The sequence below is a fragment of the Tachypleus tridentatus genome, chromosome 13 (genome assembly GCF_004210375.1).
Source record: "Tachypleus tridentatus isolate NWPU-2018 chromosome 13, ASM421037v1, whole genome shotgun sequence".
Lineage (NCBI taxonomy): Eukaryota > Metazoa > Arthropoda > Merostomata > Xiphosura > Limulidae > Tachypleus > Tachypleus tridentatus.
Window position 1 is genome coordinate 198,711,100 of NC_134837.1, and position 22,980 is coordinate 198,734,079.

The 22,980-nt window shown below is 35.8% G+C and overlaps 1 protein-coding gene across 4 annotated transcripts; it reads right to left on the reverse strand.

Moving 5' to 3' along the window:
• On the reverse strand, positions 1-22,980 carry LOC143237177 (uncharacterized). Of its 4 annotated transcripts, XM_076476152.1 has the most exons (3): positions 20,758-21,089; positions 9,013-9,441; positions 1-5,135 (listed from the first exon to the last, which is right to left on the reverse strand). In XM_076476152.1, exon 3 carries the CDS (start codon positions 4,956-4,958, stop codon positions 1,965-1,967), a length of 2,994 nt encoding a protein of 997 aa, XP_076332267.1. In that variant the 5' UTR covers positions 4,959-5,135; positions 9,013-9,441; positions 20,758-21,089; the 3' UTR covers positions 1-1,964. The 4 variants fall into 4 exon arrangements, with proteins under 4 accessions (XP_076332267.1, XP_076332269.1, XP_076332266.1 ...); XM_076476154.1 differs by lacking the exons at positions 9,013-9,441; positions 20,758-21,089 and adding an exon at positions 22,770-22,980; XM_076476151.1 differs by lacking the exon at positions 9,013-9,441.

Here is a 22,980-nt window from a genome sequence, read left to right on the forward strand (position 1 = left end):
TCCATGGAAAAAGTATTTATTTGAAATATCATGACTATTATTCACACCAAATTACAATATCAGTCATGTTTTATTGATTCCAACATACACAATTAATTTTTTTCATGAGCTGGACATACAAAGAGGTCTGTTTTGACCCTGTTGATTTAGTGTTTGAACACTGCTAACTAAGATAAACATTTAAGGTTTATAAACTATATATTTACAAATGATCAACTTAGCAATATTATACTGTGTAGTTCTTTGTTCCATATTAACAGTGTATAAATGCAACACAGCTATCTTAACGTATATCAAACATAAGCTGTTACAAGTCCAGGGAGAAACAAATTTCTGTACTTTTTCCACATTTGCACGAAACATTCAAAATAAAAATAACCATAATTACTTAATATGACTGCGAAAGAAATTTTATTCCGAACAACACTTTAAAACACCCTTACATCATTGTAACGTTCCAACCTTTCCACATTTCGTAACTGTACAGCTTTTAAAATAAAGGTGCGAAGAAATGTTTGTTGCTAAGCGTGCTGGTTAATCACAGAGACTTCAAACTAGCCTTTCACTAGGGTGGTTGTAGTATAATGTTATATATAAATATATATGCATCTACAGCTGTTACAGCGTCTATAAAAAAATCCATTATTCAAATATTAGATTACATAACGTTCTCATTAAGTGGTTGAAATACCATATTATTCACTGATTAAAATAGGTTGAATGCATAAACAAGTTTTTTTGAGATAAGTTAATACATTCTGTATTGTTTCTTAACAGTCAATGAATACAATATAGAAAGTGTATTCACTTATCCAGTTTTGTTTACTCGTCCTATACCCAGAAACATACCATTTTTTTATATGGATATTGACACTGTGACAATGTTTTAACCCTTACATACATACCTTCAGTAGTTACCTTGAACGTTTACTGTCATCTTAGCACGTGTGTTCGTTAACACTTGATAACGTTATAGGTCAAGCACACTCTTATCGATTCCCAGTATTAATATACATTACTCTCACATCGAATCCTTATATTAATAAAGATTACATTCATGTTAGGTCACAGTTGCACAGTATTACAGCTATAGAACGTCATAGTATTGATACAAATTATACTAAAATGAGGCACTAATATACATAGAGATTACACTGTAGCTGTCTCTAGTATTAATGCATACAACACATATCAGGTTCTGGAATTTATACTGATAACATTTATATCATATCCTAGTATTTATTCCCACATTCTTGTATTAATACACATTACACATGTGAGTTCTCAATCTTAATATGGATTATAATTGTCAGTAGTTTTAGTATTAATAAAGATTACTCTCACGTGAGGGCGCAATATTACAACAGTTTACACTGAAGTCAGTTCATAGTGTTATTACAGATTACATTCGTGCTTGGTCCTAGTATTCACACACAATACACGTTTATTAAATATTATTTATTATTACAGATTACACGAATCAGAGTTTGGAATTGGTATCAGAGAACCATATTTACACTAGAGCCTAGTTTTGATACACGTCAAGCATTTCTAAAAGTTAATTCTTTAAGTCTTGGTACAGTTACAAACTACAGTGATTCCGTTACAAGTCGTATAAAGATGTGTGTGGTATCACTGGAGTAAAAACAATGCAGTGAAAATAACAATACTAAAAAAGAAGCATCTGTCATTCTAAATAGAAAGAAAAAACTTTAACATACACCTACTCGATTGAACTTTATTATCTGACGAACTCGACAGACGATGTTTTTATATGCTCTTAAAGTATTTGGTTTAGTTATGAGTGCTACTTCCAACTGCAAATTTAACATCATATTACTATAATTAACTGTTACGTTTTAAGTATATTATCACACAAGTACTAAACCTAATCACCATGTATTTGTTTAGATTAGTACTAACTAGTAGGTGTCTTGATATAATGAGTTAATGTATTTGGCCTTTTACATCACTTCACGTGATGGTTTTACTTTTACCTTCCACTTGAACCAATTAAATTTCGTATCTTTTGGCATCGAATTCCTCCGCTGAATATCAGTGCGGCTTTTGGCCCCATCAGTTGTCTTCGATTTACGATTTTTACTAGGGGATTTTAAAGGAGACAACGTGTCTGCTTCTTCAGAAATTACGTCGGAGCTATCATCTGGATGTTGTTTGTTCTTGTTGTGGCCCCGCCTTTGGTACTTTCCTGGCTTAGGCGACAACATGGACCGACTCCGGAAAACATGCGCCACCGAGTTTCGCTGTTCGTTTTCGTTCGCTCGCTTCTCGTAATGACTAACTCCAGGAATGTACATGACCAGTGGCTTATGATGTCTTGTTGAATCGCTATCCGAACTGGAAACACCAGAAGCAGCCGAAGAACCAGTTATGTTTCCATGGTGACGATTCTTCCGTTCTTTACTGTTGGGCCTTGTGACCGAACTGTTACTACGACGTACTCGTGCCTTTTGGCGGGTCTGATAAGCAGCTGCAAGACCTCCTCTGACGTATAAAGGGTCACTTTGTACAGAGGTTGGCACATGCTGATCTGAGTGACTGGACTTTACATGTGAGTCAGTGGCATGAAATCGACCTTTGGAAAAGGAGCCCACATCCTCGATATCTTTACCATTAACCAAAATACGGACTTCCCCAGTTTGGTTTTCCTTTTCTTTTGGAATCTGTTTGTCAACAGTAAAAGCGCGTTTATTTGCGGAGTCTTTCTTTTCGTTTCGTGTTAGAGTTATGCTATTTTCATGTCCAACATGACCACCAGATGGATAAGAAACGTCACTTTGCGCCATTTCTCGACGATAGTCTTCTTCTGCCATCCTGGACCACAACCCTCCACTAACAGACACGTTTTTAATTCGTCCACTATCTTCGTAGGGCACGTTTTCGTAGCTAATTTCTTGCTTCTGAGGGTTGATCTCACGAATCACAGATGAGGGAGCAGCTATGTTTTCACGATAAAGGTTGCTAGCTTCACTTGAGAAATCTGATTCCTTGTCGTCATTGGTATCGTAAAGGCTGCCTCCAAAGCTTTTTTGATGAAGTTCGGAGTCTAAATCGTACCAGTTCTTAGAATTAATGTCTTTAGGCCTAAATTTCATAGTCTTTTCATGGAAGGTTTCATACTCATTTTCTACATCAAATCCTGTTTTCAGTTTGAAACCAAACGAACTGCTTTTAGTCTTTACTTTCCTTGATGATTCTTCTGAAGGAAGTGTACTATTAGCATATAGTCTACTAGAAGGGATATCGTATAGCGAACTTTCTGATCGAAACTTCTCACTCAGGTTATTTTTCTTCTTTCCCTTTGACTTTTGCGCCTTCTCTTTTTGTACTTGCTTGAAGATCATGTCATTATTTACATAATTCGTGTCCATCTGGTTCCTCCTGTGCTGTTTCGCGGCTGACTGCTGTTCTTCTAGAATTGGAACATTACTGTAAGCCGAAACAAATCCACCTTTTGATCGAAAAACCCTTAATTGGTCATCATTTTCGAATGTGCCACCATAGTTTTCTGAAAGACAAGTTTTACTACATTGAACTCCTTTGTCTTTCATAATTTTCTTAACTGGTTTCGACGGTTTTTGGCGTACAAGACTATCAAGTGATCGATCTTTGTCCTGCTGTTTTTGGTGATGTTTAATTGCAGGCATTTCTTTTTCTATTATACAAGACAGGTCATCGTAAGATTTGGCTCGTCGGCTATTCAAATACAGTTGTTGATCTTCGTATATCCTTCTGATTCTTTGATTTTCCCAAACCTTTTCACCTTCTTCCAAAGTCTTGAAAAGCCTACCACTTGGGTACTTGGTCAAAGAGGTTTCAAAACGCTTATTGTCAAGTGTCAGTTTTTCGCCAGTCTCCCATAATTCAGTGTCTAAACTGGTTAAAGAGGGATCCCTCAAAATGTCGGCGCTTTTAGCACCCTTCATATTATTGTTTACTTCATTATCAACAGGCTTAGGGTGAGAGTGGGAAGCTCTTCTATCTAGTGACTTCCGGGTCGGTGAAGAATTTCTTCTAATGCGTCCACGAGGCCTGTCCTCCGAGTTTTCGTTTGTTATGTGAACGTTGGTTGTAAATGGGCCTTTTGGGTCACTCGAAACCTCTGAATTTCGAATGTAGTTGTTTCTAGCATTTTGTTTGGTATTTTCTTTATTTTTAGTGTCTACTAGGTTTTCGTCATCATTTTTCTTCAAACGCGTCATTCCAAATATTACTTTGACCCCGTTAATGATTTTGTTTTTGGTCGGGGTTGTTTCTTCCAAAGGTTCTTCATTATTATCCATCTGATGAGAAGGCATTTTAACAGTTTCTTTCACTATGGGGCTGTGTTTCATTTCTGAATCAGCTGATCTTCCTGATTGGTCATTTTTCTTTTCAAATCGGAGCAGTGCTTCTTTGTTAAACTTTTCAACAATGTTTTTAACGTGGTTCTGTTTCACTTGTGGGAGACGAGAATTAAACTTACTATTGTGAGTTGCGTCCTTTTGAACAGTTCCGCTGTTATGTATTGGATTGGTGCTCGTGCCAACAGACACACGTCTTCTCTCTAATGTTCCTGTTGGTGAGTTACTAGATTCTACAATTGGCTTCAACTTACCCTTTCCGAAACCATTTCGCAGGTTATCATGACTAGCTTTAGAGTGATGGAAGTCTCTTCGAATTTGTTCTATGTTGGGTTCCTCGTTATGAAGATTTTTATACACTTTAAACCAGAATTTCTTTTCGGGACTGACGTCATTTGGAATGAGTTTCTCATTATATATGTCACCGTTAACGTATGTTTCAGTTCTACGAGGATATTTTTTAACCCTAACAGACTTATTAAAGCTTACTTTCTTTGCTGAGGTTCTGGAATCACTGCTGACGTCAGACCGGTCAGATCGTGTTGAATTAGACCGTCGAACTTTTGAATTAACACCAAGTAAACTTCCCGGCATTTTGTATATCACCTTTATATATATATATATATATATTTTTTTTAAATTCTCTCGAGATTAATCACTTCATTTAGTCCATACAAATGTCACATAAAATTGAAAATTACAAAAAATATATTTTGAATTTTCCGTTTCCTCATTTCTTAAAGCATCGAAACCATGAAACTCTGGATTCTCCTGAAAAGAAAAAGAGGCGTATTAAAATGTAATAATGTGATCAGTGGGGGGATGGGGGCTTTAAACATGAAGATCATTTGTAGTATATTATAAATATAAATGTGTTACTGCTTGACAAGAAACATCTGATAAATTGTTATAATACACAAGATGAAGAAATGTTAATCACATTACAATGTTATAACCTTCACCAATAATTTTGATTTTACATTTTTTTAACTGTCAATGTTATAACCTTCATTTACAATGCTAGGATTTTCTATTTTGTTAACTGTCAATGTTATAACCTTCATTTATAATGCTAGGATTTTCTATTTTGTTAACTGTCAATGTTATAACATCCATTTATAATGCTAGGATTTTCTACTTTGTTAACTGTCAATGTTATAACATCCATTTATAATGCTAGGATTTTCTATTTTGTTAACTGTCAATGTTACCAATTTTTACCACCATTTGGATTTTTCATTCTATTGGTTCTCTCATTTTCTAGTTACTTCACAATATAAGGATTTTGTAATTTTAAAATTAATTCACAATAATTCTGCTTCGTTAACAACACTGAACTTCTATTTTGATTCAACTGAACCAGTTGATAACCAGTGTTATATAGCTTTGTGCTTCACAACAACTCGACAGTTAATAGCAAGTTGTATTGCTATGTGCTTCATAATAATTCAATCAGTTGATAGCAAGTTGTATCACTATGTGCTTCACAATAACTCAACCAATTGATAACCAGTGTTATATAGCTTTGTTCTTCACAACTCAACCAATTGATAGCTAGTGTTATATAGCTTTGCTCTTCACAACAACTCAGCCAGTTGATAGCCAGTTATATAGCTTTGTTCTTCACAATAACTCAACCAGTTGATAGCCAGTTGTATAGCTTTGTTCTTCACAACAACTCAACCAGTTGATAGCCAGTTGTATGGCTTTGTTCTTCACAACAACTCAACCAGTTGACAGCCAGTTGAATAGCTTTGTTCTTCACAACAACTCAACCAGTTGACAGCCAGTTGAATAGCTTTGTTCTTCACAACAATTCAACCAGTTGACAGCCAGCTGTATGGCTTTGTTCTTCACAACAACTCAACCAGTTGATAGCCAGTTGTATGACTTTGTTCTTCACAACTCAACCAGTTGTAATTCAATACATAAAGCCTTCTCAACACTCAGAAACAATGCTACTGTTGATGTGTAGAATTTCAAGCCTTTAAATAAACATATATAACCTAACCTGGATCTCAGAACTGAACTGTTACCATTACAAAACAACAGGTTCATGTGAAACGTCTACCTGCTAATGAACAATTACAAAACAACAGGTTAACCCCTTAATCGGGCCTTGACTTTCCATGTAGAACGGTATAACAGAGTTGAGAAGTGATTACCAGCTAAAGATCACACCCGATTATCTGGTGTGAGACTGAAAGGACATCTTGTGTAGGTGTCAGCAAAAAGGAAAAGAAGACAAATGCGATAAAGATTAAAAAAATAAATGCAGAAATTACATTTTATTAGAAGAAACAGCATGGGCATAAGACATTTATTCCGTAAACAGAGATTAAAACTATGTCACCTCATATTGAAGTTTCTTGTATGTATGTATATATAATCGTGTACAAATACACATTCATGAAGGTATGTTCACAGAAATAGAGAAAAGCGGTTGCTGCTGTAACTATTTTTTGCTTGCTTAAAAGCGCTTTCCCAGTATGCAGTATCAATATGGTTGTCAATTTTATAAACCTAATAACGAAACCAGATACAAAGAACAACAGAAATCCTAAATCCTACACCTGTAGCTGTCACATTTCACCCTTAGTTTTGTTTATACCGCAACTGAGTTTCTAATTCTTTTCACAACAGGATCTTATCTGCACTAGAAAAAAAATACTCACGTAGAGAACTTTTTCATGAGTTCTTTGGACACAGTCAGTAGTTTCTAGACGTCAAGATATACAACATATTACTTAAATTTAAAGCTTACGCTGCCTGGGTGCCATGAGAATGAAGCAATAGGGCGACCTTGCGCCCACTTCTCTATTTTAGAAATCTAGATAATATTCCAAACCAGTTGAGGGTTGCCTAAAATGCTCTTCGAGCCCTCAAGTTTCGTTGTTGAGCTACCAGGTAAATAGTTATGTCCGAATTAGTTGGATCTCTTTACTTCAAAGTAAATAAAACTGAAACAGATGGGCACTGTGGGAAAGCATCCGAAGGACGACTTCACTTTCACGGATACGCCTACACCATTTTGTATATATAAGTCCATGTACCCCACGCGCAAGAACACGAGCATTTTAGTGTTCCTGACACCCACACCGTAATTCAAACTATGCTGTAAAACCTGTTGTTGTTCGTGGAAAAGTTTCAATAAAACTGTAAGGTTTACAAATGACATGAGAAAGGTATTGGTTAATCTAAAGTTTGCATCATTTTGTACTTCAGGGAAGTTTCTCATAACTCACGTGACTAAGGGCTAGGCGTGACGTAAAACATTTATTATCTTATTATCTACGCCATTCTGCTGTTGTTTAAATGGAAAGTACCCGAACTCCACGCGGTAATCTATTATTCTAGATCGCGTTACGACTTTTAAACACATATACCATCGCTTTTCGTTCTGGTGACATTTGTGGATTATACTTTCAACCCACGTATCCATTGTCGCTTCTTATTCTGTTGACCTTTGTGACTTCTGTTCACAACCCATCCACTGTCACTTCTTACTCTGTTGACTTTCGTGGCTTCTCTTCTTAACCACAGACTCTGTCGCTTTTTACTCTGTTGACATTCGTGACTTCTTTTCTTAACACAGGTACTGTTGCTTCTCGATTTTCCATCGAGCGCTGCAGCAAAACGGACATCCAGAACAAATATGATTTTTTTCTTCCAGATTTTAGTTTAACCAGAATTTTAAAATAATACAACCTCTAGTTGAGGCCTAGCATGGCCACGTGATTAGAGTGCTCCGCTCGTAATCTAAGAATTGCGGGTTCGAGTTCCAGTCACATCAAACATACTTGCTCTTTCAGCCGTAGGGGCGTTATAATGTGATGACAGTCAACCCCATTATTCGTTGCTAAAATATCAGCGCAAAAGTTGGAGGTGGGTGGTGATGATTAGCTGCCTTCCCTCTAGTCTTACACTGCTGTTAAACTTTAGTTGTTATCTTCTGGAAGACGTCATTCAAATTGTCAAAAATATTTATTATATTAAACTCAGACCTTTTTCTAAAGACCACAAAGAACAAAAGGTGCAGTGTTACTCATTTTAGTGATATATCCACAAAAATATTGAAAACACGTGTTACAAAAGTCTTTCCCTAACATTACTAAACAATTAATATTTAGTTGAAGCTCCTTTGGCAGCAATGACAACTGAAAGTCGATTTGGACAACCCTGAACAAGCTTCACACAGTATCATGCAAATATTTTTGCCCATTGCTTGCAGATATTATCCAATTCTTGTAAGTTGAAAGATGTCTTCGAGGAACAGCCATTTTCAAGTCTCTCTACAATGTGATAACTGCCACGACTTCTATATTGAAGAAACAAGTAGGTAAAATAGAAACCAGATTCAAAGAACACAAAAAGTCACCTTCACACGCTTTCGAACACTACAAATCAAGTAAACACAACATAACCATAAAAAACACCCAAATACTAAATAAAGAAACAAATATAAACAAACGCAAAATTAAAGAAGCCTTACTTTTACAACTCAAGCCCAAAATAAAAAATAAAAAACAAAGGAACACCTTTATATTTATATTAATAAATATGATCAAACATCTAAGCACGCCCTCTACATTCCTACACTCAATTACACAACCCCCTTCAAACATGTGGTCAGTTATCGGTCATTTACCTCTTTCTTTCTTTGTGAACCTGACGATGACAGAAGAAGGTCGAAACGTTGTTCGCTCCTCTACATAACAAATTTTCTCAACTGATACCAGCAGTTTTTACATATATATTTTTCTCTACAAGTGGGTTTTCTCGTCATCACTTGGGTTGCTTTTCATCTGTGATTGGAATTGTTGTCCTCATAAAACACAAACTTTCGATCAAGTTTTAGTTTTTCAGCTGACTTCTTCAGGTTTACTTCCATCATCTGTGTATAATTTCCACTGACTTCTTCAGGTTTACCTCCAATATCTGTGCATACGTTCCACTGATTTCTTCAGGTTTACCTCCAACATCACTGTATATTTTTCACTGACAATATTACATATATTTAATTTTGACCGTGGCTATTTGTCCAGCAGGTTGGATAAACAGTGTGTAGTTTGCTTGTCTATTGATAAAAATGAAAGAAAGAAAGACAATGTCTAGCTAGTTTTAATTTCAGTCATTTGTTTGTTACTTATCTTTACCTACTGAAGCAGTTATGTAAGCACAAAAATAGTATAAAACACAGATAGGTAGTAAAAACGTTGACCTGTATAAACACAATATGCACTTGTGTCCCAGGCCTACACCAATATAGATATTTTCACCACTATCTGGTAATCTCTTTTCTATAATTGATATTTTATTTATAACCCAAACCGTCGAATTTTCTTACCTAATTCGTCCCTGCACTTTTTGTGATATCCTACCGCTGAGCTCGAGATAAGTCTGTACGTGCTCATTATGGTTATCGGACAAATAATCAGTTAATTTTTAATGTTACGTGGATTTTTTATACTACTTACATATTAGAATTTCTGTAGACCACTCAATAACTTAAAATATGCAAAGGTATAGAAAGTGGAGGGATTACATTCAATGCTAAGGGCAATTTTAATAGTCGCCCTAGGGGACAGCGGTAAGTTACAACACCAAAATCCACAGTTCGACTCCCTACAGTGAACACAGCAGATAGATCTACATTTCTTTGCTTTATAAAAAAGAAAAAATATATAATAAGTGCTCTATTGGCTACCATGCAACGTCGAGCATTCTTCACGCATCAGCTGGGCGTGCTAAAACGTGGGCACCCACACCATAATTCAGTGTACGGTAAACGAGGCGCCCACTGAGATTAACAATTTGATTTTGATATCGCAAAACTTGCTGTCGTGTAACCTGAAAAAACACCGCCAAAATTATACCTTCTTATATCCTCACGTGAAAGAGACATGTTACATCTTGAATTTGATATTACTGAAGAAACAGTAACAGTACCTTACATCGAGTGACACGTTGTTGTACCTCAGGCACCCTTACAATGCCTTTTAGAATATTTAGCAACAGTACCTTACATCGAGTGAGATGTTGTTGTACCTCAGTCACCTTTAAAATGCCTTTTAGAATATTTAGCAACAGTACCTTACATCGAGTGAGATGTTGTTGTACCTCAGTCACCCTTACAATGCCTTTTAGAATATTTAGCAACAGTACCTTACATCGAGTGAGATGTTGTTGTACCTCAGTCACCTTTACAATGTTTTTAGAATATTTAGCTAAGAACAATAGTATCTCACATCGAGTGAGACGTTGTTATACCTCAGTCACTCTTACAGTGTCTTTTAGAATATTTAGTAATAGTGCCTTACATCGAGTGAGATGTTGTTGTTCCTCAGTTACCTTAACAATGTTTTTAGAATATTTAGCTAAGAACAATAGTATCTCACATCGAGTGAGACGTTGTTATACCTCAGTCACTCTTACAGTGTCTTTTAGAATATTTAGTAATAGTGCCTTACATCGAGTGAGACGTTGTTGTACCTCAGTCACCCTTACAATGTATTTTAGAATATTTAGCTACTACACTTTGCATCTACTAAGGCTTTGTTGTAGTCGAATTACTCTTATATTTGGAATATTTAGCAACTAACAATACGGAACTTTTGTACCTCATCTTCCAGTGTGTTTTCTTACAGCAAAGCCACATCGGGATATCTGCTATGTCTATCGAGGGGAAACGAACCCCTGATTTTAACATTGTAATTTCGTAGACTTACTGCTGTACCAGCGGGGAACCACCCCATGTAGCTCAGCGATATGTCTGCTGACTTACAAAGCTAGAAACCGGCTTTCGATACCTGTGGTGGGCAGGGCACAGATAGCTCTTTGTCTAGCTTTGTGTTTAATAAGAAGCAATAACAACAACGTCTTACAATGGTTGTGTCATTTTTATGTCAGAATCATACCTATAGTTCACGTTTGATGTAAACAGTAAATAAAATTCCGAAACTGAAAAAATACATGTGAAATTTTTATTTAGTAAAACGTTTCGAGCCAATGTTCTTCGTCAGGTTTTCGAGTGTCGCACTATTTTAAAATGTTCGAAAAGGTTTCTTTGTTAAGAATCTTCGGGCAAATTTACATAAACGCCACCTACACATAGCAGTTTATAATCTTGAGTTACTTTGGGTCTGACAGAATAGTGCTGACTCAAAACCACGGATGGAGAAACATATTTGTGTGCCAACTGGACCAAAACACTGAGCTCTGGACTACACAGATGGAGAAGCATGTTTGTGTACTAAATGGACCCAAACAGTGAGCTCTGGACTACACAGTTTGGACACGTTAACCACACTCCTTTTTCAAGAGGTGATGAAAGCACCGCGTAACAACTACATCAAGATCAAAGTGATGGAAAATAATTTAAAAATACAAAGTAGAGGTAACAGCATATATAAGTCATTTAAATGTTTGGTTCGGTTTGAATTTCGCGCAAAGCTACACGAGGGCTATCTGCGCTAGCCGTCCCTAGTTTAGCAGTGTAAGACTAGTGGAAAGGCAGCTTGTCATCACCGTCAATCCTTGGGCTACTCTTTTACCAACGAATAGTGGGATTGACAGTCAATTTATAACTCCTCCACGGCTGAAAGGACGAGCATGTTGGGTGTGACAGGGATTCGAACCCGCGACCATCGGATTACGAGTCGAGTGCCTTAATCACCTGACCATGCCGGGCCCATCTAAATAGGCCTTGTTGTAATACATTACTATTAGGCCTGTTTTATTTTTAACACCACATTCTTTATTGGAGGTTTTCAAATATAAAAATATAAAATAGTGTAACGTGTTCTATCATTAGATGGAATATGTTTTATTACTTCTTTAAAATAATACAAAGTCCACACAACGATAACAAGAAAACTTATTTCTTTAATAAACGTTACTTGTGGGCCTTATTTCATAAGCAAACTTTTCAACATAAATTTCAAAAATAATATAAGTCTAACACCAAAAAACAACATTTCAATGGAGATTCCGATACTAATGGCACGAACGACCAACTTACTTAATATAGACACACGCTAACTCACCGAGTAATAGAACGACAGAATAAACACTGTGACTCTAGCTTTCGTGACACTGAACTCGTGAAATACTCACTAAACCACCTCAATCGCCACTGATTTCTCGTATTTATTGTACTCTTGTTTCTACATATCACTCGAAACTTTTCGACTCCCAATTTTCACGATCTTTCCATATCTAACGTCGTGAATTCTTTAACAAACATCTATATTAAAACAATAAAAATATACCAACCACACTATGTCAGTCACAACCACTGCCAACGACGCATTTGAAACAGTAGAAAAAGATTACTGTTTACGTTTCTGTTCAAACTAAGCAACAACGAATATTGTATTAACAATGGTGTGCGGTGGAGGTAAGATTACGAATGTTCTAAAGCCAACAACAGTCTTTATTTAGGCAAAGTAGTTGTAGTCCTTAATGATTTTCCTAACTTAGCATTCCTAATTCAACTTTGGCTCATTTACGATATGATTTAAATAAAAAAAAGCGCGATGGTTAAGGAAAGTACCAATGAAAACTTTATAAACTCGGCTTTTCAAACGAATAACAATGAGTGGATATTTTGGCCAATTCATTCTTGTCACTAATCACGGTATGTATGGATGGGAAGAGAAAAAAAATGGCTGCCGCATTCAATCTGTTACTCTATGATGCTCACAAATGACTGTTAAATTTGAGTTATAGCCTTATTTGAGCACCTAGTTGCCATTATAGTGTTTCACAGTCTCAGATTTCCAGTGTCATTTGAAAAGTGTTACTAAAGTGGAAAACTGGGAACTAAATAAAGATCCAGTGTTCATCTTTCTTTTTCTTTTTTCTGACACTAGCCAAAATATGAGTGAAGTTTTTGCAATAGCTTTCGTACGATGGAAAGTATTTTAAAAGTACTCGGAACAGTCTATAACCAAGAAACGTACTGGTTAATATCTAGGATAAGCCAAGAAAATAATGGTCACCGCATTCAATCTATTACCCTGTGATGCTTACAAATAACTGCTGAATTTGAGTTATATATCGTATTTGAAATATAATTATCATTATTGTGTGTTTCACAGCTTATATAACAGTAATATTATTCTGTTCTTCTATCACACTTATTTTATGGGGAGAATAATAAAAAGGAAAACTATTACTTAGCAGTGAGTTCAGTTTATAAGCATACATTATTTTCATGTTTCATAAATAAGTTTCGTTTCTGACCAACAGATGACAGTACAAATTGTTCTTTCATAACGACCATTTGTGACTTTTCATCGGACAAGCACGGTATTTGCCAAAACCACTTCAGTAAAAAATAAAGAAAAAGCAGTATAACTTAATATGAAAAGTATCAAGCAGATCATGGAACTGACAGATCTGTGTACATATTTATGTCTGAGTTGAAAAGCACCAGTTTCTTTATTATCAAAACAATACATTATATAGTGGCCTACTTTTCTTTTTATTTTCAATGGGGCTGAGCCTGACAGCTATCTGTTTGTACGTGATATCATATTTAATGATATGTGATCTATGTAATATGCTCCTTATTAATCAACGTGATCCCAGTATGTAGTGGAGCCGATTGTATGCACATGCAGGGAGTTGAGGTGAAGGCGTGTGTTCCGTGAACATCCCTATAAAGTCGGTCCAGTGCTCTGGGTACTTGTACAGTCCTGTAGAACCATTACAGCTTCACGCCTCCAATGTTATTGAAAATTAGAGAGAGTGACAAAACTGATAATATTAACAGTATATAGTTCCAATGGGTGACAATGCTAAAATGTACAGAAACAAGGTAGGGATAATACACATAATCACACAAAACTCCCTGCATAATTAGCCAATAAGTATTGAGTCAATCTTACAAGTTTACGGTTATTCGCTACTGTAAGACTGTATAGCACTATTCAGTTTAAATACTTTTATTCAAACCTGAATTAGGGCCTGGCATGGCCTAGCGCGTTAAGGCGTGCCCTTCGTAATCTGAGGGTCGCGGGTTCGCGCCCGAGTCGCGCCAAAACATGCTCGCCCTCCCAGCCGTGGGGGCGTTATAATGTTACGATCAATCCCACTATTCGTTAGTATAAGAGTAGCCCAAGAGTTGGCGGTGGGTGGTGATGACTAACTGCCTTCCCTCTAGTCTTACACTGCAAAATTAGGGACGGCTAGCACAGATAGCCCTCGAGTAGCTTTGTGCGAAATTCCAAAAAACCAAACCAAACCTGAATTCAAGTAACGGATAGGAATTCAACATACAGTTGTAGATAAAAGTTACTATTGGAAAGATATGGTCAGGTGGTTAAGGCACTCGACTCGTAATTTGAGGGTCGCGGGTTCGAATCCCTGCCACACCAACCATGCTTGTCCTTTCAGCCATGGGAGCATTATAATGTAACGGTCAATCCTACTCTTCGTTGGTAAAAGAGTAACCCGAGAATTGGTTGTGGGTGGTGACGACTAGCTGCCTTCCCTCTAGTCTTACACTGCTAAATTACAGAGGGCGAGCGCAGATAGCCCTCGAGTAGCTTTGCGCGAAATTCAAACCAAACCAAAACCCATGTAGTGATTTTGTATGTTTTTTTTTAGTATTCATCCATACCCTGTTTCTTTACTTTCTGACTCTACTACCCTGCACCATACTTATTTTTCACAAGTTTTTATTACTTTCTTACAGTATTTATGACGTAATGAAGTAGGGTAAATTTTATATAGCTTATTTTTCTTTCTGTACTATTAGTTTTTACAAACATGTGGTTCAAAGAATATTCATTGTAGTTTTTGAAACACACCAGTCAATGCATTCCTTTACAAAGCTTATTAATCACTGAAATTACCTGCGGCTTATTGTCCATAACAATATAATTGTTTCGTATTTCAGTCGCCAGTCTGCTGTAGTGGGTCATCCTACCTTGTGACTTGAAAGTTCCTAAATGCTTCGTTAACTTTGTGTTTATTAACTATGGTTTTACGGCCGTATAACTCAGTATGTGATTATTATCACTAGTTTAAAAATAAGAAACTATAACGAACTACCACACTGAACACTGTAAACTATGAACCTTTAGGTCACAACAATTATCTGTACAATATGTAAAGTCACTCTTGGGTGTGACTTTTCGTATTATAGTGTGTGTGATAATTATGAAAGACTAAAACCTATTTTCCCAATTAAACCAACTAACATAGTGAATGAGAAAAAAAAACAACGTGTCAAACTAAAGGGTGCACTGCCCTATCTGATTTGAATCATCATCACCTAAACACTGTTTTGTCGTATTACACTAACGACTGACTACACCGTTTCGTCATATTACACTACTGACTGGTCCGACATCTGATTAAGGTAAAAGAAATGATGTCTCTTTTATACAGCTCTTCGAATTTATTAGCAGATTCAAAACAATATTGACCACCAATGGCTCAGCAGTAAGCCTACAGGGTTACATCGCTAAAAGTTGGGTTTCCATATCCCTAGTGGATAGATAGCCCACTGTGTAAGTTTGCGTTTAACAACAACCAAAACCACAGTAATATCACCGGGGGTTTTAAGGTAATTACTGTAGAATAAAAGGACAAATGTGTAGAGAACCCAGTAATACTAATAAGCAGTTGACGTGACAGAGTTTCTTACATTCCATTTTCTAAAACTTCCGAAACACCAGAAACTTCTCTCTCCCATCCGGAGAGTTTTTTTCAACATCGTTTACTACTATGTGATTGAAATACATGCCACATGCAAAAAAAACATTTCTATAACATTAAAGAAAGCCACAAGCACATTTCCTGAAAAAAAAACAACTCAAAAGCCTGGTGTCGAACCACTTATTTATTGGCTCTATATTCCTGAACCAAAAACGTAGCGCACGCGAGAGATCTCTCCGAGTTGCCTGAGCAACCAGCCTACTGACCTAAACTTTTTCTAATTAATATAATTACGGTAATTTGAAAATCTCAAGCAACACTTATTGATTATTATATTCAAGTAATTTTGGCGTCGATTCTTGTTGTTTTACATGTTTAAACGAAGAAAAACTTCAATAGCATTTATACTGTTCATTCTAGTTTGAATGCGACTAAGACAAAATGACGTTTTAGCTATGAATGTTTGTAGTAAGACAGAAAATCCTTTAAAAATTGTTAATAATGGTCAACTAAGAAAAACGTTAATTAACTATATTACATCTGAAATATATGAAAGAAAACTTATAGAATAAAATAATGAATATTTGACTCGGTCAGCCCTCTGTCTTTATAACTCAGAAATCGCAAATAATCTAATATTTCTACAACCAGTAAAATATCCTAATTAAATTACACTAATTCCTTTGGCACATTTCAACCAATAAGTTCACGAACATAATTCATACATATATAAAAGTCCCCAACGGGACAACGGTAAATCTACAAGCTTACAATACTAAAATTCGGTGGACACAGCAGATAGCCCAATATGGTTTTGTTCTAAAACAAAACAATCAAAACATATTTAAAAATATAAAGTAAAACACCAGAGGTATCGTTACAACAAAACGGAGGGGCAGTTCACCAATAACAAACAATCCGTGAAAAACAGGAGAGGGTCCATCGAGGTTGGCTAAGCATGACCAGGTGGTTAAGGCACTTGATTCTTAATCTGAAAGTCGCGGGTTCGAATCCCCGTCACACTAAACATGCTCGCCCTTTCAGCCGTGGGGGGGGGGCATTTTAATGTTACGATCAATACCGCTATTCGTTGGTAAAAGAGTAGCCCAAGAGTTGGCGGTGGTGACTGGATACCCACCATCTAGTCTTACATTGCTAAATTAGCAATGGGTAGCGCAGATAGCCATCATGTAGCTTTGCGCGAAATTCAAAACAAACCAAATCATCGAGTCTAGAGGTCAAATGTACCTGACCCTCCGAAATCAATACCAAACCAAATCTTCAGTCAAACTCCCCTTCCCCAGGTGACTCAGTGGCAAATCTACGAGGTATAACGTTAAAACTCTTGCTCTGATGCCGGCGACAGGCAGAGCACATATAGTCAGTTTACTGTGTAGCTTTACGCTTACAAACAAAACACAAAGAGCTCCATCAAATAAAATGATTCAGTGGTGGAGTTTCTTGTTTAAATGGTTTGGATGTCTTACATTCATAAATGTCGAAGTAATCGATGAAGACCCAAAACTTCAAATCTCCTTCTAATCGCCCAATGCTATTATTGTAACAAACTAACTCCTTCAGTGATGACGAGAAACCCACTTGTTGAGAAATTTATATGCAAAAACGGCTCGTTTGGGCTTTGAACCTGACGATGACCGAAGAAGGTCGAAACGTTGTTCGCTCTTCTATGTAAAGTGTTTTCTCAGCCCAAACGAGCCGTTTTTGCATATAAAAACTAACTCCTTTTAATTACACTAACCACCATATATTTCTTAATAAATACTTCTGGGTTGTATCATTAAACTGACATAAACTGCTCATCATTTAAACACCGAAACTTCTGATATAATTTAAGGATATTTCGTGTTTTACGTTGTTCTTTAGTTAACACCATCCTGCTTTCCGGCATTTTCTTAGTAAATGTGAAAAATATTCAAAATGTATTTTTTTATTTTTATCGTTGAGCTACACTGCTACTGGAAAAGAATAGCATGATGTCCAGTAAGTGCATGTGTTTTACGTTGTCTTAGGAAGGTAGTAAAGTTTAGGGTTAACAAAAAGTGACAGTACTCACCGAAAGACATGTGAACACGGTGGCGTAATTACTTGAAATCAAGACCTGAAAGTTGTGACTAAAATCACGTCAAGTAATTGTTATCACCCTTATTTTAGACTAGCTTATTTCATTGTTACGGAGAGCTGCAGAACGTTAACACTAAACATTCCGTGGTGCTATAACTCCTGTTTCTTAAGAGGAGACTGGAGTACACAATTCTTACCAGACAGGTTACAAAAAAAAACGTAATTCGCACGTTCTAATAAGTTTTTTTTTCATTTACATAATTAAGTTTCACGCTACGAACTAATTATTTATGACGATTATAATATAACAACTATAATCTACAATTACCTAAGTAAATGACATCAGTAACTTGTTTCTCAAGTTTGTTCCAAATGAACAGTTGTTTCTTTGAAGTAGGTGAAATTATACTATGGTAAAATGTGTTGGGTGAATGAGGATACACTTAGGCCCACCGACAACAATTCCAGGCCACGGAGCAAAACAGTTAATGTTCCCATAGAACTGGACTGCTGACTGTTATAACAGTTTATTAAGAGCAGGAAACGGGTAATTACTTTTTTGTTTCTTATCTCAAATTTAAGTAAAAAATGTGTCCCTCCCATCCAGCCATACGTCCCACCCCTTACTTGAAGTTAAACACAATGGGTTATTTATGGTCTGGCCATCATGAATATCGAAACCCGGTTTCTAGCGTTGTAAATCTACAGACATAGCGCTGTGCCACTGGGGGGAGGGAGGAGGGGAGAGTAAGTCTCCGAGTTCATAATGTTTAATATAGGGTTTGTATACCTGCAGTGACCAAAGCACAGAGAGCCCATTGCGTAGTTTTGTTTTACACAAGAAATAGCAACATCTGTCCAGGCCCTTGATCAGTTGCCCCCTTTCCGGCCTTTATGGGTGCTCTACATGAAAAAAATGTTAAAAAACGCGGGATGTTGTGAGCTATGTCAACACCCTATGCTGCACCAACGCTCGTAAAACAGGTATGATTTGGGTTATCCAAAGGGAACTATACAGTATCAGGTATATTTTTGTTGTTTAAAACATAGTGAAATACTATATACACACTACGACGTGGAATTCCATAAACTCGTACTTCTAATGAGGAAGATTTCATAACAATGTAGATAAAACTTATGGAAGTTCTGAACAATGTGGGTGAAACTTACAGTGGTTCTGAACAATGTGGGTGAAACTTACAGTGGTTCTGAACAGTGTAAAACGTACATAGGTTCTGAACAATTTGAGTAAAACGTATAGAAATTCTAAACATGAGTAAAACATATGGAAGTTCTGAACATGAGTAAAACTTATAGAAATGCTGAACAATGTGAATAAAACACACAGAAGTTCTGAACAATGTGGGTGAAACTTACAAAAATACTGAACAATCTGGGTAAAACTTATGGAAGTTCTTAACAATGTAAAACTTACAGAAATTTTGAACGTCAGTTTCTTTGTAGCAACAAGAACATTACCGGGTTTTGTAAGTTGTTCTAGAAGTTACTTACTTCTATATGCAAATATATTCGAAGTCAATTTCATTTATTAGTTCCTAGAGGCTGGACATGGCCTAGTTTGGCTGTGTATCGGAAGGTCCAAGTTTCACGCCGCGATGATCCTGGACAGACTTCCCATCAGTGTATATATAGTATACTGTCTGCTGTGACACGTTTTAGAGGTGATAGCCAACCCCGTTATTTGGTTCAAAGCCCCTGGGGTCAGTAGTTCAAAATAGGGACGACTACAATCGAACCTCAAGGAGTTTCTATCCTAGACATATATATATATATACTGCCCAAATGCATATTAGAAGGTCAGATTGAAAGAAAAGTACAAATTTCTGTGATTCACGTATAAATATGTTCATTTCTCAATTCAGAAAAGTAAAAGTTCACGTATGGCACTTTAATACAACATGGCCAAGCGCGTAAGGCGTGCGACTCGTAATCTGAAGGTCACGGGTTCGCGCCCGCGTCGCGCTAAACATGCTCGCCCTCCCAGCCGTGGGGGTGTATAATGTGACGGTCAATCCCACTATTCGTTGGTAAAAGAGTAGCCCAAGAGTTGGCGGTGGGTAGTGATGACTAGCTGCCTTCCCTCTAGTCTTACACTGCAAAATTAGGGACGGCTAGCACAGATAGCCCTCGAGTAGCTTTGTGCGAAATTCCAAAAACAAACAAACAAACTTTAATACAAAATAAGGTATTTGAAATTACAACAATCACGTATCATTCTATACGTTAAATAATTACTTGGATTAACTAATAAATCTGTTTAAAAATGTAATATTTGTCTACAATAGCACGACAGAAACATGCATATAGACAAAACGTCATAGTAAATATATTATTTTTTGTTATAAAATAACTATTTCAAGCACTAATTTGTTTAATGTTTCAAATATACTTGTTAATGCGCTAAACATTTTTTTACACAGTTAAATTAAAAAATAATATATTTTCACTAATAATTAACTTTAAAAATTAAATATAATATATATTTAATTATTTTCAGTTCTTAGATAAATAATTCATAGCATTATTGATGTTCTTAAACAGTAAATCAATCGTCAAATTTCTCAAAGAAATCGTTTGGTAGTTAAAGCAGGGTTATAAAGTATATCTGAGGTCTACTTACGCAAAAATCTACTTTTATGGGTTCTGTGACGTCAAACCTAGAATATTTTAGCTTTGCGAAAATTGCAGTGAAAGGGTTAGATCCTGTAAGTTTTCCATAGCGAAGCACTGTTATGCTCTTGTAATATTTTAATTCCAAAATCAATTTAAAAATGACGCTCATTCAGTAACTGTCCAGCTTAGAAAAGCTGCTAAAATTGTAGTAAATAAAGCAGGAACTCAAACTGAAACAATCATTCCTCGAGAGACGCAATTGTCACGTCTCTCGTTCTCACGTGTTTTCGTCTGATGCTTCTTTAGAGATCTTCAGTTCGCCAGACCAAAGCCGCCAATAGTGCGCATGCACCAGATAAGGCCCCCTTGCGTTCGTCAGCCCACTGACATACTTCCATTTACGGAAAGCTGGAACTCTACGTATGTGCTCGTTGGGCAACAGGTTGGCTGTTATTGGGCGGATTTGTGATCCTACTATTTTTGTAGACGACCTCGGTGAAATGGAAAAAGGATTAGACCAAACCTGAAGATTGTGGTAGTGTACTGCCCACATCTTAACCCTCTAATACTTCCGCACTGTGCTCCTTGACAGTCCCAGCCACATTTTACCTTAACCTTTACGTTTATTACTATCCATAACAACTATTCAAGAACTAAAGACAGAATTTAAAGTCGTTATGTCGTATTTTTTAGCCCTCTTTTATAACGTCACTTCAGTCTTATTTGATAACAAAAATACTTTACAGGTAAAATGGAAATCTTCCAAACACTTTGTATGAAAAGAATTTTTTAATACTTCTTGGACGTGTCACCATAAAAAATAACGAAATAACGACTCAACAAAAATATGATATTGTAACTAGTTTCTATATATAACGTTTGTTCGTTCGTTATTATTCACATAGCTGCACAATTGAGTTATTATTTGTGCTCTGCTAACCGCAAGTATCAAAATACGATTTTTTAGCTGCTAAACTCTCAGATTTACGATGATTTAAATAAATATTGTTGTAAGTAAAGTTCAATTAAATAATTATATATCTTAATTAAAATTAAATGTAAATACATTTTCTACTTATTATTTAAGGTTTATTCAACGAATAACAATCGGAAACAATTTTATTAGTGTAGGCCTCAAGATGACAGTTATTGTGATCTAGTTATTTGGAAAAAAATTAAATTATGATAATTGAATTTTATAAAAATACTAACATTATATAAAAATATAGCATAAATACTTCAATTCTCCGAAATCAAGTGATAGTATTCGTTACGCTCGTTATTTTTATTATTCGATAAATATATGCGTGAATTACTTTTTAACGCTTCATTATTTTGAAAGAAGTAAGAACAATTTGAAAATAGTTTATATATCGAATAAGCCTAAAAATGACGTAGAAAGAATCTATTACTTTAATCTACTTATAATTGCACGTTTGTTATGAGTTTAAGAAGTTATATTTCCTAATCGGTACAATAATATCGGAAAGTGCTATCTAAATACTTAAAATGCCCTGTCACATACATTAATACTACTAGAAATTAATGATGTATATAAATTTTCCATATTGAACCTAAAAAAATGTTTACAATATAAGTTTGATATTGGAAATTTTGCTATAATCAAAACGTCTTTCTCAATACGAGGGGTAAATCCGAAATTAGCCTTTAATAATCGTCAATGCATTGTTAATGATATCAATTATTTACAGAATATTTAACTTACATAAAGTCTTAAACGAAAGTAAAACATTTAAATATTTTATTATTATAACTATAAAATGTTTCATTTTGACCGTCTTTAGTAGTATTCTACTTCGCAACAACCTATAGAGACGGCATTTACGTTTTAACAATATTATACCTGTTTAACAATATGTTTAAAAAAAAAGGTAAGATCACAGCATGAATAAAATATAAAAGAAGAACGCAGAAAATTGTACAAACTTTCCAAATCTTGGGTTTGATATAAACCAAATAAAATAAATAGTAGTATTTTTAATGTAATAATAATATTACCGTCGACACTTGACTCAGTAATTAGGCTTAGCGATACTAAAACGGCTTGCATGTCGGGGACTCGGTAGTTCTACAACTTTAAAAAACTTCGAGCAATATACAAGGTGTACAAGATGTCTGGAACCATAGATAATTTACTACCTTTCTTAATTTCATATACGTGACTGACCATGGTGTTGTCAAAGCATGAGAAGGTCGAATTGATACTGCT

Excerpts from the sequence above, each read along its gene's own strand:
- LOC143237177 (XM_076476154.1), bottom strand. The coding sequence starts at position 4,958 with ATGCCGGGAAGTTTACTTGGTGTTAATTCAAAAGTTCGACGGTCTAAT.